We start from the raw sequence: 19577 nt of genomic DNA on the forward strand, positions 1-19577 counted from the left end.
GTTTCCCACGGGGATGCTCCCCAGTGCTGGGGTTTGGTGGGGACACCCCATCCCAGTGGCTGTGGGGGATCTCACCATATCATTGGAGTAGGCAGGGATGGATGGAACCCCTTGCCCACCTCCCCACTCACCGTGTTTACCTCGTGCTGCTGTTCAACTCCTGCCTCCCCCTACCCTTCTCTGAAACATTATAAATCAAGCAGCTTAAAATGTAAAGCATCAAAAATTCTAAAACCTTCATCTATTATTAACTGTGACAGTAAATTCCACCTCTGAATGTTTCTCATAGCAACTGTTACCAGGACTTGGCATCCAAAGCTGATGTTCCAGCAACTTTCCATCATGCAGCCGCCGCTCTGGTGATGCCAACACTGGCCCAGTGAGACTGGCTGCCACTCCTGATACCTTTCCATGGGACTGGGATGCCAACAGAGAAGGCAAGCTCAGATTTAGTGAGCACAGGCCAAGATAAGAGAATCTCAGTGCCTGCATGTTGAGCTGTGGGAGCTGGTGGTGGGATCCCCCATCATGGTCCCACCTCTGTGTCAGTCATGCAACCCCCCAGACTTCATTACTTTCACCTGGGGCACCATAAATAACGAGGCTGGGAATGGAAAGGTTAAAACAAATGGATAGGGAGGGGTTTTTGGAGAGGTTGGTATTTTATTTTTTATCAACACTTCACGCAATGTACTGGTGGTTGTTGTGCCCCCCAGGTGGTGACCCCCACCCTGGCATGGGGGTCTCGCTGCTCTGAGCATTGGGTTGTGGTGAGTTTGTGGTGTGCTGGGTGCCAATGGGGACCGGGAGACAGGTGTTCACCGCTGGGATTTGTCCACCTTCTGGTGTTTGTGCACCTTCCCCATGTGCCATTGTGGCTCCATTCTGTGTTGTGTCCCCTGCGTGGAGGTTGGGCTGGGGTAGTTTGGGTTGGATTTGGCTCCGTGGCAGCACCATGAGCCTGGTTGGAGGTAGGGAGAGCCCCAGCTCTGCAGCCCCATGGAATGCTGAGCCTGGTCTGGTGAGAGCCCCACCAATGCACCGGCATCCTCAGTGCTGAGCCATGGCCACCGTGAGGCTCACACCAGCACCCCAAGCACCCAAACCCACCCAAATTCTCCCAGCAATTCCCACTAGGCCATGCCTAGTGCCTCCATGCCCCAGCATGGGCATCATCCTGGCTGTGCTGCCTTCCTGCAAATCCTGGTGGCTGCCCACTGGGATCTTGTGTCGTGCCATGCTGTGCTGTGCTGGCTGCAGGGCCAGGCAGCAGCGGCTGCTCCGCTGTCTCCCCAGGGACAGGCAGCAATTTTCCTGCTCTGAAGAAGCTTGTGAAGGTTTGAGTGAATCTGGGAAGCAAATCTAATTGGCAACCTGGTAATTCCTCGGGGGGACATGTTCTTTGGTCATATCTAAGTACATTCCAGCCAGTGTTTAAGACACGCTGAATCCAAACTTGGACAGTCAAATACCAGCAGCTCTAAGCTCCTTATCTATTTCAGGCAGATTAACTCCTTAATCATCTCTTTTGGAAGTTCCCTGCCCCAAATTCCTCTCCCCTCCTCTTTCCCCCTCCATGGTTTTTCAGCAGGAACAAAAGGAGCCGATTTTGCAGAGTGCCAAAGGTGGGGACGGCGCCCACTGTGATTGACAGAGTCAATAACTGGGAGCAGGGAGAAGGCCTTTGGAAATCTGCTTCCCACTTCACCTGCCCCAGTATTTGTCTTCGGGATTTGAAGCCAGGGAATGTATAATTCCGAAATAATTTACCACACAGCATCAAACGTCGATTTATTATTTTCGACCTCCTTTTATTCAATTTTTTTTTTTACTTGATTTATTTCCTTCAACCCCATTTTATTCTTATTTTTCCTTTTTCCCGGTGGGTTCCTGCTCAGCATCCCCTAGCAGGGACCCAACCAGGGGACCACTCTGCAGCCCCTCCAGCCCTGCTGGTGGCAGGGGGATGCTCATCCCCTCCCTGGCAGGCAGAGGAGGCCGTGCTGAGCCGTGGGGATGCAGCCGGTGTTGGCCACTGTCACTCAGGGGAGTGTCAGAGCATTACGCTTCATTACCGAGCTGTCTGCTGCCGGCAGGGATGGCTTAGGGCAGAGCCTGGCAGCGGCACAGCCGGATTCGGCTCCGGCGGGTGGACCTGTCTGTGGGCAGGTGCTGAAATGTGGCATCCGTGGGGTGCCCGTATCCAAGGGGGTTTGTTGAGGTGCTGGTGGGGAGCTGGTGGTTGCTGGGTCATGTGATTCAGCAGGGTGGAGTGGCTGCCCCAAAAGGGGAGGCAGGAGGTGCTGTGAAATTAGGGGGATGGGACAGTGCCCCTGTAACCAGGGGGTCTCAGTGGGACTGGGACCATTTGGACTGAGACTGGGACTGGGAATGGGAATGGGGGTCTCTCTGGGGCCACTGGTAACATTCAATAACACTCCTCTGAAACACGGGCATAAATGTCCCCATGTGCTGGATGTGGTGGGGACATGGGGGCACCAGTGGCAAAGCCCCACCACCTCCCAGAGGGGGAGATGGAGTGTGGGATGGGGAGGGGGGTGGGATGGTGCCAGGGTCTGTCCTTTGCCGTCAGTGGCCATCCCACAGCAGCCAAGGCCTCCTGGTTTTGGATGCTGCAGCATGAATTTGCTGCAAGTTTTCCCAGTAGAAACCCTGGCTGTGACCAGGGAAGAGCCAGAGGGGATGGACCCAGTAGCACATTCAGGAGAGCTGGAAATGTCCTGAGGGTGATGGCCACCTATCATCCTTTGGGGTCTCCAGTCCTGTTGGGGATGGAGAGACCCACTGGGGAGGAAGTCCAGAACTCCAGCACAGGGCTGGGACACGAGTCAGCTCCTGGGCTGGCATTTCCCATCACCAATGCTGTGGACAACACAAATCCAGACCACCTCATGAGTGGGAAAACTGAGGCACATCTAGAGAGGTTTTCCAGCTCTGAGCTGCCGGGTGGGTGCCAGGTCCTGCCATCAAGTTTGGTGTGGCTTTGCCAGGCCAGAGGGCTCGGTGGTGCCAGGGGACCATGAGCCATCCCTGTCACATTCCCCAGGGAGTGCAGCCTCACACATCTGACCTCATCCATGAGCAACCAGCTCACAAGACAGATCTGTGCAGAACAGATCTCTCTCATTCTATTCTCTCTCTCCCATCCTTGGGAGAGGTTTTGTTTGCTTTTATTTATGCAGCAGGAACCCCTCGGGACCTCAGCATCCCCAAGGAGGGTGCCAAGGACATGGCATTGGTCCAGCTGCTCTGCTCCCCATCTTTCCTTGCAGGGATGCAGCTCCTGCCCTGCTTCAAGGGGAAACTGAGGCAGGGGACAAACAGGATGTGGGAGAGGAAGAGGGTGAATATTAGTGGTCACAGTAATGACTGGAATGGTTAATTATTAGTGGAATTGAAGTGAGTCAGGCCAAGAGCAGGAGGGGAAGGAGGAAGGAAGGGAGGAAGGAAGGGAGGAAGGAAGAAAGAACCCAACCTGTCAGGTAGAAAATGAGTAAAGAAGAAAAACAGGAGCATGTGGAGAACTGGCCAGGCTGTCGCTCCACGCCAGCACCACGCTGCTCACTCGGGGTGAGGCTGGAGGGGTGGCTGAAGGTCACTGTGGAGGTGACAGTGGCCCTGTGGCCGAGGTTGTGCCCCAGCACAGAATCATTGTGTTGGTGGCTGCAGGCAGGTCTGCACCAGGATTTAGGTTTGGAGGCTGGGATTGCTGGATTCCTCCTAATCTCGGCTGTATTTCCAGCCTCCTGATGGGCTGTTTTTCCTTTCCTGCCAGCACACTATGGTCGATGTCTCACCGCTGGCTGGGAGCGGGAGCATGTGGAGCCTCACTCCGTGGTACATCCGGCCATGAATTTTGCTCCGGAGTGGAACGAAATTCCCCTCTGGAGAGGGAATTTGCCCAGGAATACTCAGGCTGAGCATCTGCTTTGCTGTGAGCCTCTAGCCTTTTCTTTTCTTTTTTTTTTCTCCCTCTTTTTTTTTTCCCCCCTTTTTTTTCTTCCTCTCTTTCTTCTGTTCTCTTTTTCTTTTCCTTTTCTTTCTTTTTCTTTTTTTCTTTTTCTTTTTCTTTCTTTTTCTTTTTCTCTTTTTCATTTTGTTTTTCTTTTCTTTTTCTTTTCCTTTTTTTTTCTTTTTTTATTTTGCCTTATTATCATTTTTCCTTTTCCCCCTTCTCCCCCCCTTCCCCCTTTCTTTTTCCTATTTTTCCTTTTTTCTTCCTTTCCCCCCCCCTTTTTTCCCCTCCCTTCTTTTTCAAATCGTTCCTTACCAACTGACATTTTCCACCAGAAAGAAAAAAAAAAACCAGCAACTTGCTCCCAGAGCCTCCCATCATCCTCCTCAGCCCAAACCTCTGCAAACTTCCCATCCCTGACATAAAGGACCCAAATTCCCCCTCCAGAATAAAGGAGGAAAAACCAAAGGGAGAGAGGCTGGAGCTGGCAGCTGAGCCGGATTTCCATGTGAGGGGATGAGGTCGGGGCGGCCACGGGCTTCCCCTGGCAAGCGACGGAGGAACCGGGGCCAGCAGAAACGTTGAGTCATGAGTGCGGTTCGCAGGCAATGGATTTTTTCCCAAGTAAAATTCCTCACTGGGGAGGAGCAGAGCTGGAGGGGGGGGGCAGAGCTGAAGGACTGTGCCCCCCAAATGGGGCATTTATGTGTGGATGGGGATGCACCCCATTGCGATGGGAATTCCCTGGGCAGGTTCCAACCCCCAGGAGGGGGGGTTAGGTGGGGGGCGGGGGGGGCTACCCAGGGAATTCCCCAGCAGCTGGATGGGAGGAGCAGCACTATCTGGGGGGGTTGCAGGAGATGGGGACCCTATCCCTCCTCCTCCTTCTCCCTACCCACATCCGCCCACCCCCACGCAATGGGCGGTGCTGCCCCAGCTCCATTTATCATCATCTGCGGGCAAGTGAAGTGTGCAGGGAACAGCTGCTCCGGTCGGCTGAGCGCCGAAATGGGGCGGGACGCGGGGCTGGGGGGAGCTGGGGAGGCTGCAGGCTGCCCTGGGGGTACCATAACCCCCCAGGCACTGCACTGGGACAGAGCACTGGTGTGGCAGGAGGTGGTGGTGGTAATGGGGGGCATTGGGGGGAAGAGGGGGTGTTAATGGGGTGCGTTGCGGGGAGAGCACATAATTAGGGCACACTGGGGCAAGGGTGCACTAATGAGAGTGCATGGAAGGGGTGCACTGGAGAGAGGATGTATTAAAGGGGTTCATTGGGGAGGGAGAGCATTATTGGGGTGCCCTGGACAGAGGATGCAGTAAAGGGGTTTACTGGGGGACAGTGCAGTAAGTAGGTGCATTAAGGGGGTGCGTTGGGGAGGGAGTGCATTAAAGGGATTCACTGGAGGGAGGGTGCATTGGGGGGGGCATTAGAGGGGGCATTTAACAGGGGGTGCATTGACAGTGGGGCAGGGACAGACGGATGGTGGCATCTCCACGACTGCCTGGAGAGGTGGCCCCTCCCTTTGCACTGCCGGGGAGGGGGGGGGTCTGTCTGTATTCCATCCCCCCAGTTCCTCTCACTCCCAGCTCCTGGGGCAGGATGTCCTTTCCTGGTCTGTCCCACACACCCTGGCTCCCCCCATCCCTGCAGCCTTCCCTTTTCTCTCCTCCCTTAATAATCAAATTCTCCGGAGCACTTTGTGGTGTGGCAGCCAGCCAGAAAGGGTTTCTTTAAACTCCACCAGCTCACAATTAAACAAATCCGGGGCTGACGCTACTCGATAGGCGCTTATTCCCCTCCCTGAGAGCCGCTGGGGGATCCGGGGGGGTCCTATCCCTTCCTTTCCCACTCCAATGCCACCTCACCGTGTGGGGCTGCACCCCTGGGTGGGAGGTGAGGGCTGAGAGGGGTTTTTTGCGGGGGTTTTGGGGTGGAGAACAGGGGTCCGCGGTGCCAGTGCGGCTCTGATGGTGGAGCATCCCCCTGTGAGAGCGCGCTGCTATTTTTAGTCCCTGAGTCCTTGTTGATGGCGCAGCAGCAAAGGCGAGGGAGCAGCCAGAGGAGCAGCAGGGCTGGATCAGGCCCCGCGGGATGAGCAGCAGCTTGGAAGCGAGGCTGGAGCACAGGGAAATGGGGGACATCCTCTGCCCTCCGGGTCTGAGGTGCTGGGGGTCTTGAGTGCTTACCGAGGGTCCCTGCCATGGGAAATCCTGAGCTGCCTTCAGAGGGCTCCGGATCCAGCCATGCCATGTCCCTGCCAGGCTAGGGAAAGGGGGAGGAAAGGGGAAAAGGCAGAGAAGGAAGGAGGGGTTGGGGAAGGAAAATAACACCGAATCCAGCCAGGCAGCACAAATCCTCTGGAGCAGCAGGCAGGCTGTGGGCCACCCTGATCAGGCAGCTGTGCTGGGCTGGCAAGCCCCAGCTCCGGCATCAGCCCCATGTGCCACGTCAGCCCCCGACACCGTGTCGGCTCCATGTACTGTGTCAGCCCCCTGTACTTGCAGCATGACCTTGTGCACCATCATGGCCCTGGGTCCTGCACTGGAGCTGGGAGGTTTTGTATCCCCCGTGGGTGACACAGGGGCTGTGCTGGGCTGTCCACACTCCCAGGGGACAGAGGGGACAAGATGCTCCTGGATGGCCATAGCCAGCAGTGAGCGCAGCTCCTTGTGTTGCAGGGACAGGGTCACACTGGTGCTGGGCACCACAATGGCCCCAGGTCCTTTTCTCTCTGATGGATACCCTGGGGACCCTTCCCAGGCACCCACACCATGAGCCTTGGCTGTAGCACAGTGGCTTTGCCAAGGGCAGGTGTCCAGTGGCAGCCATGCACCAAAAGCCTCGTATCAATTCCCATCATGGGGGTGGCAACTGGAAACTTCTTTGGAAGTGCCGGGAGAGCACGTCCAGCAGGGACGTGGCAGGGGCAGTGAGTGTACAGGGCCCCCGGGACCAGCCATAGTCGCCTTCCCCTCCCGGGAAGGGCCGTAACCTCGCTGCTGTCGACAGCTTGATTTGATGCCATTAAAGCGTTTGCTGGGAAACAGCTACATCAGGAGCAACATCTGGCGCGGCCCTTCCCCGGCAAAGCCGCGGTGGATCCGAGGGCAGAGCTGGCCTCCAGGTCTGCTGATGGTCCGGGTGCTGCTGGTGATGAGCGTGTCCCCTCCCAGGCAGAGCCGGGTGCCTGGGTGGTCCACAGGGAGATGGGGCCATGGCCTTTGGGCTCATGGGATTTCGGCTGGAACACACATTCCCTCTGTGCGTTCCCACCTCTGCATGCTGGTGACTGATCCGTCCCCTCACACCACATGCTTTTGCTTATCCAGGCATTGTCTCAGCGGTTTGGAAAATTAACAATTAATTAATAACAATAATTAATCACGATAATTAATAATAAAGGAGAAAGGAGGGAAAAGCTCCCCCTAAAGCTCCAGTCCAGGGTCTTCTCAAGCCAATTTCATTTTTCAAACCCACTCCCATACAAAGAATGTGGGAATTGCTCCCATTAGTTCTCCCACCACCACCCACGGCTGCCCCACAACCTTGGCTTTGATTTTCCTGGCACAGGGCTGGCACAGGACAGCACCACTCCACGCCGTGGTTGGGGTTTCTCACTGGCCTTTCCAGAATTTTTTGACCCACCTTTTCCCCAGAATTTGGGCTTTAACTGCATCCAGTTACCCACACAGCCTGTAAGATGCAACTGCAATGAGGGGAAGTGACGTGGAAAACATCCCAAAAGGGGATGGAAAAGAGGGAGGGACAAGGTTCTGTGGGTGGCACCCACTGGTGATGGCTCCAGTGGTGCCAGAGGGCACCATGTGATTGGTGCGTCCCTGAGCTTCCAGTGGTTATGAAAATAGAACTAAATAAAGCCCTGTGTGTGTACCTAGACCCCAAAAAGGTGCTGAGGTGTTACCAGTGGGTGCTGTGAGGAAACAAGGCCGAGCTGGGACCCATCAAACCAGCTGTGCAGTTTGTGCAGCTGTGGCAGAGCTGCCAGCAAAGGGACTGTCTGGAGCCACGCATGAGGGTGTCTGGTGGCATGAGGGTGGTGATGGGCACATGGGGACACACGTGGATCCATGTCCCAGCTCTAGGCTGCCTGGCACCACAGGGAAGTGTGGGATGGTCTTGGCATGCACACCACTAGCACCCCATCCCCTCCCCTCATAACACTCATTGCCTTAATGGAGGCTGAGGGGACAGCACTGGTGTCACCACTGCGTCACGGTGCCAAGGGAGCAACGCCAGGGATGTCCCCAGGCACCTGCAAACCCTTGGGGCTGCCCTATCCTGGGCTCCGACATCTCAATCCATGTCTGAAACAGGCTCTGTCCACCCCAGCGCCCCGGACCCACCAGTGCTGGGGATGGGCAGGATGCATCCCCCCACCACCGAGCCCTTCATTAGCCCTCACAAGCCACTCAGCTGCCTCAAGAGATCAAACCAGTGACCCAGGTGTGTCCCTGCACCCAGCACAAGCAGAGTGAGGAAACAGGGAGCTCTAATGATGACGGTGGCGAGGCGCTCGGAAATGACGGCTGCCGGCGGGAGCAGACAGCTTCCAGATGGCATCGCGCCGGGGCAGGGGGATCACTGGGGCAGGGGGCCTGTGGGAGGCAGCAGCCGGCTGAGATGGGCAGAGCCAGCAAGTTGAAATGACTTTTTTTGCAGCAGAGCCTGCAGTTCTGGCCCTCCGCGCTGCTGCTTCCAGTAATTAGCCCAATAATTAAAAAGAATGGTGATAAGCGGGGTGTGCAGAGGGGCTCGCAGGATCCAGGAGTCCCTGGAGAGGGTGTGCAAGGAGAGGGGGAGTGATTTGCAGAGCTGAGGGCTGGTGGGTGTGTGAAACACAGAGCATGAGGCTGGGGGACCCCGACATGGCATGGGGGGTCACTGTACCACATGGGGCAGGCAGGGAGGGTTGGGCAGCAGGGATGGGGCAGCTCCCAGCAGCAGGGGCAGAAGGGTGGCTGGGCCTGCTGCTGGCAGGGAGGGTGCAGCTGGACCCAGCACCCCTGTGCCCGTGGGCACCATGCTGCAGTGTGGGGTGATGAAAGGAGATGGGATAGTGGAGGATGCAGGACGCTGCAAGGTGAGGATGCAGCACCAGGCGATGTGATGTGGGGCGACACGGCGCAATGCAGAGCGACGCGAGGTGACACAAAGCCAGCTGCCGTGATCCAGGGCAATCCAGGGCGATGGAGCCCACGGGGATGGGATGCAGGACGATGGGGTGGGATGCAGTGCAGGGTGCAATGCAAGCCAATGCAATGCAGGACACTGTGATGCAGGGAGATGAAATGCAGGGAGATGTGATGCAGGGTGATGTGAGGTGATGCAGGAGGATGCGATGCAGGGCAGTGCAATTCAGGGCGATGCAATGCAAGGCAACACGATGCAGGGAGATGAAATGGAAGGTGATGCGATGCAGGAGGATGCAAAGCAATGTGATGCAGGGCAATGCAATTCAGGGTGATGAAATGCAAGGCAACATGAAGCAAGGCAATGAAATGGAAGGTGATGCGATGCAAGGGTAGTGTCAGGCAATGCAATACAGGGCAGTGCAACAGGGTGATGTGATGCAAAGCAACACAATGCAGGGAGGTGAAACACAAAGTGAGGTGTGATGGAGAGCGATGCAAGGCGATGTGGGGCAGTGCAGGGCAGACAACACAGGGCGATGGGAGGTGATGCAGCAGCAGGTGCTGCATTCCAGGGTGGCAGCGAGGCAATGCCCATCAGGCGAGGTGAGGTGAGGCGATGATGCCCCCGTGGCACAGGAGACATGGCCCTCTGGGTCCCCAGCCTGCCATGGTGGCAATGCTTCATTTGAATTCTTGCCTCTCTCTCTTCGCAGATAACGAGCCCGCGCCATGCAGTCCTTTCGAGAAAGGTGTGGTTTCCATGGCAACCAGCAGAGCTACCAGCCGACTTCACAAGATACATCACGCCTGGAGAATTACAGGCATCAAAGTCAGGCAGGGCCGAACTGCGAGCGGCAGAGGCTGGTGGCAAAGGAGTACTACAGTCAGCAGCAGCTGCCGTACGTGGGCTACGAGAACAGTGCCGTGGAGAAATACCACCGGGGAAACAAGCAATTAGCGGGGCAGCAGCTGCAGGGCAGGCCGGCCTTTTCCAATTACACCGTGCAGGAGAACAGCCCTTATCCGGCCCGGTATTCCGGGGATGAGAGCCTGCAGGCGTGGGGTGGCCAGCCACAGGCGCTGCCCGGTGGCGTGGCCAAGTATGAGGACAGCCTGATGAAGAAGACGGCGGCGTTGGCAGGTGGGCGGCCGTACCACGAGCCGGCAGCCGCCTCACTACCCTTCCGGACTCACTTCCAGCAGCAGCCACAGCAGCAGCAGCAGCAGCAGCAGCAGCAGCAGCCGCCCGCGCTCCCCTACCCCAAACTGCAGCGGCAGAAGCTGCCCAACGACGTCTCCTCACCCATGCCCTTCTCACAGAGCCCTCACTTTGGGCAGCACTCGCAGTCCTTCCCCGCCTCCTCCACCTACTCCTCGGTGCCAGGGGGCAGCCAGCCGGCACACTCCTACAAGAGCTGCACGGCGCCCTCGGGGCAGCCGCCGCTGGAGCGGCCCCTGGGCAGCGCCGCCAGCCTGGCCCCCGGGCCCCGTGTGCCCAACCTGCACGGCTACCAGCCCAACCGCATCGGCTACGAGCAGCCCCCACAGCCGCCGCCGCAGCCCCCACAGCCACCACCACCGCAGCCCCCTCAGCCACCGCAGCCCCCGCAGCCACCACAGCCCTTGCAGGGGCGGCATCACACCCCGGAGTCCCTCCACTACCAAAACCTGGCCAAGTACCAACATTACAACCAGTCTGGCCAGACCTACTGCCAGAGTGACGCGCCGCCCGTCCGGACACCCGAGCAGTACTACCAGACCTTCAGCCCCAGTGCCAGCCACTCTCCAGCTCGCTCGGTCGGCAGATCCCCATCCTACAGCTCCACTCCCTCCCCGCTGATGCCCAACCTGGAGAACTTCCAATACAGCCAGCAGCCGCTGAGCACCGGCGCCTTCCAGGCCGGCATTGCCGACCACAGCCATTTCATGCCGCTGCTGAACCCTTCTCCCACCGATGGGACGAGCCCTGACGCTCAATCCGGGAACTGTAAAAACTTGCAGAAGGAGAAGCTACCAGAAAACCTGCTGTCGGACCTGAGCCTGCAGAGCCTCACGGCTCTCACCTCCCAAGTGGAGAACATCTCCAACACTGTCCAGCAGCTGCTGCTCTCCAAAGCATCCGTGCCCCAGAAAAAGGGCATCAAGACCCCAGCAAGGACCCCCGAGCAGCTCAAGGGGCAGCACTGCAGCCCCGAGAGCAGCACCTACTCAGCAGAGCAGGTGGGGACTCCCCTGTCTGACCCACTGAGCACCCCCCAGTCAGTCCATGCTGAGACACAGGATGCTGACTATCTCAGTGGGTCAGAGGATCAGCTGGAGAGGAGTTTCCTGTACTGCAACCAGAACCGCAGCCCTGCCCGTGTCAACAGCAACTCCAAGGCAAAGCCCGAGTCAGTGTCCACCTGCTCCGTGACCTCCCCGGATGACATGTCCACCAAATCGGATGACTCTTTCCAGAGCATCCACGCCACCCTGCCCCTGGAGACCTTCACCAAGTATGTGACCAACGAACGGGACTGTCCCCGGCTGCTCCTCAGCGCCCTGTCCCAGGAGGAGCTGGCTTCTGAGATCATCGTCCTGCAGGATGCCATCAGCGAGAAGGCGGACAAAGCCTGGGCCAACTTGCCCATGCTGAGCAAGGAGGCCAACAAGTCCCCCTTCCAGCTGGAGAACCACCGGCCCAGCCTGGACTCCATGGTGAAGGGCACCTGGCCCAGTCAGGGTGACTCCAGCACACTCACTGAGCCCCTCAAGCTGGACAAAGCTTCAGGGGCCAGCGCAGAGAAGGACTTTGGCGAGGAGGTGTATGAGGGTCCCCAGGTGGAGTTCACGGCCACCGAAACCAAGGATGTGCTGAAGGACACTGCCCCACTGGCCTTCAACTCCAAGCCCAGCATCCCGGCAGCCACATCGAGTGCAGGAGCCACTGACTACAGCTGCTACTCAAACACCACCGCCAATTCAGTGGGATCTGAGAATGCCATGGAGCACTTTGACTGGCCGGAGGAGAGCCTGGGAGAGGCATGTCTGCGGTGGAAGGAGCTTCAGGCTACTGACCTCCCCAAGGGCTTGTTCCCCAGCAAATTGGTGAGCTCCTGCAAGGAGAAAAAAAACGCCTGTGGCTTGGATCTGTGTGATGGAGAGCAGCCAGCCAAGAGTGAGCCAGCCCAGGACTTTGGGGAGCAGGCGATGGAGGAGGAGGAGGAGGCACTGACCTATGATGAAGCAACAAAGGCAGACAGCGAGAGGTGGCTTCAGGACACCCGGCACTGCTGCTCAGCCGGGGACTTCAGCGAGATCCCCATCATCTCCTCACCGGATCTGAAGGAGTCAGACCTGGAGGCAGAGGAGTACTCCTCGCTCTGTGAGCTGGCTGGCGCGGAGCAGAAGTCGGTGACATATGATGCCTCGCCGCCCAAGCCCCCGGAGATGCCAGCTGTGCTGTCCTCCAGCGAGGTGCCTGTGTCTGCCGAGGAGACCGTCAGCACGGTGGAGAAGGAGGGCTCAGCTCCCACCCCGCGCCTCTCCGGCCAGTCTGTTATCCTGCTGGGCCCTGCCGTGGGCACGGAGACCAAGGTGAAGAGTTGGTTCAAGTCCTCACTTCCCAACATCCAGTCTGAGGAGGAGAGCGGCGGAGGGGAAACATCCCATCTGGAGGCTGCTGATGCCGAATCTGCCTCATCAGTCACGGTGAAGCAGCAACTCACACCCGAAAACGTGCTCGGGAAGATGGAGCCTGTCTCACGGGGCAAGAGCCTCCGCAACAAGAGGGTGCACTGCCGGCTGCCGGAGGGGGACAACCCCAGCAGCACCGTGTTGACCCCATTCGATGAGCTGCCAGCGGCTGGCGGTGTGGCCAGTGCCTGCCTGGGGCCAGATGGACAGACGGAGGTACCGAGCAAGAGCGCCCAGAGCCAAACGCCCCGGTTTCCAGCTGAGGGTCTCCCGGCGCGCATGTGCACCCGCTCCTTCACCGCCCTCGCCGAGCCCCGCGCCCCGGCCCCGCTGGAGGGGCTGAAGGCTCCCACACACCAGGAGAAGCTGGGGAAGAAGCCCGGCTGCGGCGTGAAGCAGCGGGTTGCTTTCAAAGCCAGGAAACGCAGCAGCCGGCCGGCCCCCAGGGTAGTCCAAAACAGCAGCGATGCCACCCTCCTGGTGCCTGGCTTGGTGGCGGCAGAGGAGGCGGCAGGGCCGACACCGCTGGAGGGGGATGCAGTGGAGGCGGGGGAGAGGGACCAGCGGTCGATGATCCTGCGCTCCCGGACGAAGACGCAAGAGGTTTTCTACACCAAGCGGCAGCGGGGCAAGCGGGCGGCCGATGTCCGGTTGAAGAACTGCAAGGCACCCAAAAAGCTCATATCCAACAACCACCTCCCACCTGCCTTCAAGCTGGCAGCGCCAGGCAGCCCCCACAAGGAGGGCAAGGTGGGTGCCCGGATGAAGCTGCCCAAAGCAGGACCGGGTGTGGGGGGCAAGATGTCAGAGCGGCCACTGCACTCGCTGAAGAGGAAGTCCACCTTCATCTCCCCCATCCCCACCAAGAAGAGGAACCTCGTCCTGCGGAGCAACAGTGGCGGCGTGAAGGAGGAGAAGCCAGAGGGCCCCCCCAGCCTCTTCAAGAAGATGCCAGTGGCCAAGAAGGTGAAAGCCAAGCTGCCTCCCAAGAGCTCTGGTGAAGCTGTCCCGAAACCCCCCCTGCCAAAGGAGGCCCCTGATGTCTGCATCAAGATCACCTCCCGGGCAGCCTTCCAGGAGGCCACCAAGACCAAAGTGCTGCCTCCCCGCAAGGGCCGTGGCCTCAAGCTGGAGGCCATCGTCCAGAAGATCACCTCACCCAACCTGAAGAAGTTCACCTGCAAACCGGCGGCCACGGCGGCAGTAGCCACTGTGACTGCCTACGGCTCCTCCCTGAGCCCAGCCGGGGCGGAGCGGGAGCGGGTGGTGAAGCACAGTGGGGTGGCTGCAGCGGTGGGTGACGTGAGGCTGCCCAAGCCGGTGCCAGCACAGAAGGTGCCCACCATGCCGTTGACTGAGCCGCTGTGCCGGAACCCCAATGGCCGATCGCCGAAGGGGAAACCAGGCAGCGGGAAGAAGCTCTCTCCCGACAGCTGCCAGGGCGATGCCTGCGGGCCAACGCCAGGGGCCCAGTCCAGCCCCACCATGGGGGCCAAGAACCTTGGGCTCCTGCCCAAGAAGAGGAACCGCAAGGGCAAAGCGGCAGCGCTGGGCATGGCCAAGGCACCGCTGGGCCCTGCGCCACCGCTGCTGCCCCGGGAGCGTGTGGCCAACCCAGGCGGTGGGGAGGAGGCACCGCGGGAGAAGAAACCAAAGACTGAGGAGAAGGAGGTGGGGGGCAGCGATGGCCCCCCTGAGGGACGCTCTGCTGCTGGGCCAGCACGGGGGCCAAAGCCGCGGGCCAACCACTCCAACTACAACGGCTACTCCAAGCGGCAGCGGAAGCGTCTGGGCCACGGCAAGGCCAAGGCGGTGCCGGCGCGGTGCAAGAGCCGCGGGAAACGACGGCGGCAGCCCCAGCAGGCCCCACTGGTGCATCCCGCCGAGCCTGAGATCCGGCTGAAGTACATCTCCTGCAAGCGGCTGCGAGCGGACAGCCGCGCCCCCCCCTTTGCTCCCTACGTCCGCGTGGAACGGCGCGGGGAGTTCACCACCACCTGCACCATCATCAACTCGCCTGGCGACGAGGCGCGGCTGCAGCGGGGACCGGCCGGGCCGGCGCCGCGCCCGCGGGCAGCCCTGCCGGCCTCCTCCACCATGCACATGGGGCCGGTGGTGTCGAAGGCGCTGAGCGCCGCGTGCCTGGTCTGCTGCCTCTGCCGCAACCCCGCCAACTACAAGGACCTGGGGGACCTCTGCGGGCCCTACTACCCTGAGGACTGCCTGCCCAAGAAAAAGTCCCGGCTGAAGGAGAAGGCACGGGTGGAGGGGCCGGGCGAGGACACCATCGCACCCGCCGTGGCCGAGCGGGTGCCCCGCGGGATGGAGGGCAGCTGCGGTGCCGGCGGGAAGGCGGCGAGGCCGGAGGGTGCTGCTGAGGCGGCCAAGCAGAGTGCGCTGCGCTCCAGCCCACGGGGCATGTTCCGTAGGCTGCAGAGCTGCTACTGCTGTGACGAGAGGACAGAGGGCGAGGAGGCGGCCGAAAAGCCCCGGCGGCACGAATGTCACAAGGCTGAGTCCCCGCCACAGGAGCCGGCGGGTGACACGCAGGAGCACTGGCTGCACGAGGCCTGTGCTGTATGGACCGCTGGGGTTTTCCTGGTGGCGGGGAAGCTCTACGGGCTGCAGGAGGCTGTCAAGGCGGCTGCCGACCTGGTAAGAGCTCGGCCGCACGCCCGGCGCCACATCCTGAGGCAGCATCTCCCGCTGGCCTCCTTCAGCCAATGTCATTCCCCTGGCCGTGCCTCCGGTCGGGATGAAAAATTAATAGTTTTGCCTTGGGAAAGCAGGGCAGGTGCTCAGTGCCATGAACCACGCTGGGTCCCTGTGAGATTTGCACTGCCGCATCTCTGACAGCACCTAAAACCCCCCTTTTAGGTGCAGAAATGTATTTATGGGGTTATGTTTTGGGAAGGTGGCTGGGCTCCCTGGGACTGTCACATCCCTTGGCTCAGCCATGCGTCACATGGGGTGGCTCAGAGTGGGACAGATGCAGCAGGAATGGAAGATGAATGTAGGTTCAACATGGCCTGGTGCTGTGGTGACGAGCAGCAGGGGAAGGGGAGCTGGAGGGATGGCACAACCCTGCCCTGCCCCTCTCCCAGACCCATTGGAACATGGGCACATGGAGCAAGCAAAATAGGGAGGTCACTGATGGGGACCACCAAAGGGGGATGAGAAGTTGTGTGTACCCCATCCATGGAAGTGTTCAAGGCCAGGTTGGACGGGGCTTGGAGCAACCTGGTCTAGTGGAAGGTGTCTCTGCCTATGACAGGGGCTTGGAACTAGATGAGCATTAAAGTCCCTTCCAAACCATTCTGGCATTCTGTGACATGGGCTTTTTGTGCTGGGGAGAGGGAGGGGACAACCCCCCAGCAGAGGCTGAGCAGAGGGTCTCCAGCAAGTCCCTCAGTGCCAGGTTTGGGATTGGCTGTATTCCTAAGCCTGAGTGCTCATGTCATGGCTCTCTGGAGGCTGCTGCCCTCACCACGGGCTGGGTACTCCCATCCCTGCAGCACCCGTTGGGCATGGGGCAGGAGATGGGGACCACCGTGGTCTGCTACCACCTCTGCCACCAAGCCATGGCACAGTCCAGGTCATGTCCCTTCTCCTCTGCACCCCTGCCCCATGGAGCATGGCTGCAGGCTCAGTGCCATCCACAGGAGGGGTATGGCAGGTAGAAACCTTGTGGATGGCTGCAGACGGCCAAGTGAGAGGTACAGTGTGGTCCATGGTGTGCTGGCACAGGAGGAAGGATATTGCCTGGAATAGGCAACAAGGGCCTGGAGAGGAGCGGGGGCACCTGCCTTACCCTCACTGCTGGGGCCGTCAGGGTTCTCCGCTCCTGTGCTGGGCTCTGATGGAGTTTCTCTGTCTCTCCACATCTCTTCTTCCCTGCTCCGAATTCCCGGGTGCGTTCACAGAAGTGCTCGAGCTGCCAGCAAGTGGGAGCCACTGTGGGCTGCTGCCAGAAGGGGTGTCCCCACACCTACCACTACGCGTGTGCCGTCGACACAGGTGAGCCCAGCTGTGGGGACAGGGGTGCGGGGTCCCTGGGCACCCTCTGGACATGGGGCCTGTTGCTCCAAGGTCAGGGTGAGCCTGTGGCTCCCCACCTGCTGGGATGGTGATGCCCACTGCACCAGCAGCACTGGCATGTCTTTATCTGACCTCAGATGAGCCCTTCATACAAACGCTGTGGCTGGTCTAGGAGGTAGTGGGTGGCTGTGGACCAGGGGGCCACTGTGTCCCCCTGCCCGGGGACAACTCTCTTGCAGTGCGAGGTCTCCCCTGACATGTCCTTCTCTCCTCTCAGGTTGCTTATTAACCGAGGAAAGCTTCTCTCTGAGATGTCCCAAACATAAGGTAAGCCCAGAGGCCCCCTGTGCACCCCCCAAAGCTCCACAGCTCCCTGGGGCAGGAGGACCTGCCTTCCGACCCCAAATTCCTGGGGCCACCCATCCTGGGCACTCAGCCCCGCATGGGCATTGCGGGGGGTGTGCATCCCTGGCGATACTGAGGGAGTGGCCAGTGAGCGGGTTCTGGGTCTGGGGTGGGGGTCTCACCCCCTTCTCTGAGCACTGATGAGGTGGTGGGTGATGGTTGAATCCCTGCTCTAAGCACCGCGTCCCAGATGGGTGCCCGGTTATTGGTGGGGGGTGCTGATGGGGACAACCCAGGGCTATCCCCCCGCCTCCATCGGGACCCCCGGGCTGACACCCCCTTTCTCCCCGCAGAGGCAGCCTGTGTAGCGCCCGCGGGCACCCGCCCCGCCGCCAGCGAGGGACCGGCGGAGGAGGCAGCGGCCGGAGCGGAGCGGGGCCGGGCCGGGCCGTACCGGGGACCCCCCGCTGCCCGTGAGCGCCCCGGAACCCCCCGAGCCCGCTCCGCGCGGGCGGAGCCAGCGCCGGGTTTTCTCCCACGCCGGGCCCCCGGTAAAACCTGGTCTGGATACGCGGGGGACGGATCGGGATCCCCCACCCGCGATGGCTGCACAGGGGGGCGGGGGGTGATCCGCGTACAAGGGGGGGGTCCCGACGACGTTGTCTTACTGTGGGGCCGCCGGACTCCCCGTGGGTCCCGGCTCTCCATATCACACTGATCTGATCTGAGATGTTGCCTTCAGCAAACCTCACGGTGTTTGTATATAGTTCAGCGGAGAAAAGGATTAAAAAAAGACAAAAAAAAAAAAAGACCAAAAAAAAGTAGAAAAAAGAGAAAATGAGGAAAAAAAACCAAGACAAACAACGGCCTGCTGTTTGAAACACCACTCTGCTTTTTCCATTTTGTTCTTCTGTCTCCTGTCTGTCCCCACCCACACTCAGGGTGCCGGGGGGGCGAGGGGTGCTTGGCCAGGCCAGTGGGGCACCCACCGGGCTGGCTCGGCCCCCCCGCTCCTGAACCCCAAACCCTGACTCATTGCACCCACCACCCTCACATTCCATGGGGTGCTGGCACTGCTGGGCTGGGGACACCTGGTCCTGCTTGTGAGGACCCCCAGAACCCACCCTCCTGCCTCTGCTTGGCCTCGTCAGCACCCCTCTGCGGCTCCTCGTGCGGGGGGCTTTGCTCCCCGTGCTTGTGCTGAACCCCATGATTTTGGGTACAAACCCCACGGCTCTGGGTGCTGAACCCCACAGCTTTGGGTGCAAACCCCAGGATCTGGGTGCAAATCCCATGGCTCTGGGTTCTGAACCGGAGGAGGAGGAGGAGGAGGAAGCATTTGCCTCCTCCCTCCACATGGCCCTGGCTCACCCCTCACTGCCCTGGGTTTGCTCAGCTCTCTTGGCTTTTGCTTCCCTTCCTGGCTGCCTTGGTGGATCTGGGGGGCTGCCCAGTACTGGGGTGACCCCCTGCCCTTGTTCCCAGGCTGCACACTCCAGCCTTTTTTCGCCCGCACACTGACACAGGCAGCAAATAACCAACCCAGGGCAAACCCACCCCAAATCCCATCTTAAAAACAGCCACCAGCCACCCCTCAACTCCAGAGCATCCTACAAAGGGGAGCACAATGCTGGCCCCATCTGTGTCCCCTGCAGAGCCAGCGCCTCGTGTCCCCACCACCTCTCGTGTTCCCTCCATCCCACCCATCTCTCACCCCAAGGTTTGCTGGCCACACAATGTCTGTCATTTCAGCAGCTGCCTCGGACACAGGAGCGAAAAACACAAAAAAGGAGGTGAGAAAAATAAAAAAAAAAAGGGAGAAATAATAATAAATAATAAATTTAAAGATAAAAAAAAATAAAAATCCCGGTGTCCTTGGCAGTGTTGCCTGAAATCTGGCTATTTTTAGTGACATCTTGTACATATGACTGTAAAATGGTAAACCGTGTGTATTATATATTGCCTCATTATATAGTGTATATATATGTATACATATACATATATATAATATATATGAAGACTGTAAATGTTAAGACTAGTGTTCTTATTAGTATATTGCTTCACACTGAAGATTGTGTGTAACAAGCTGTTTCTAAAAGATGTTTATTTTCCTTAAGAGTAAAAAACAGGTCATTGCATTCAGAGCGTCAATAAAGATACAACGATTGTTTTGGAAGTACGTGGCGCCCTGCTCGTGGCCTCTCTTTATCTCTGGGGGGCTGGTGGGGTCCCCCCCGGGCTGTGCCAGCCCCTGGCTGGTCCTTCATCCCCGAGGGTCCCGCTGGTGTGGGGGGGTATGGAGGTGGAGGGGGCAGCACCCCCCAGGACATCATGGGTTAAGGAGGGGGTGTTTGGGGTCCCTTCGCACCCAGTGACCCCATCCCTGCCA

General features: G+C 59.2%; 1 protein-coding gene across 5 annotated transcripts in view; it reads left to right on the forward strand.

Annotated features, from left to right (window-relative positions):
- The window catches only part of RAI1 (retinoic acid induced 1), a 74527-nt gene extending 55160 nt beyond the window's left edge, over positions 1–19367 (forward strand). For 4 of the 5 annotated variants that reach the window (XM_064673297.1, XM_064673300.1, XM_064673299.1 and 1 more), the window contains 4 exons: positions 9844–15460; positions 16729–16822; positions 17121–17170; positions 17542–19367. In XM_064673297.1, the coding sequence (XP_064529367.1) occupies positions 9860–15460; positions 16729–16822; positions 17121–17170; positions 17542–17556 (5760 nt within the window). In that variant the 5' untranslated portion in view covers positions 9844–9859 and the 3' untranslated portion in view covers positions 17557–19367. Of the gene's footprint in view, positions 1–3796; positions 3956–9843; positions 15461–16728; positions 16823–17120; positions 17171–17541 lie in introns of all 5 variants that reach the window. The other variant, XM_064673301.1, reaches the window with a different exon arrangement.
- Positions 19368–19577: the final 210 nt, after the last annotated feature.

Source organism: Pseudopipra pipra, chromosome 16 (genome assembly GCF_036250125.1).
Source record: "Pseudopipra pipra isolate bDixPip1 chromosome 16, bDixPip1.hap1, whole genome shotgun sequence".
Taxonomy (NCBI): domain Eukaryota; kingdom Metazoa; phylum Chordata; class Aves; order Passeriformes; family Pipridae; genus Pseudopipra; species Pseudopipra pipra.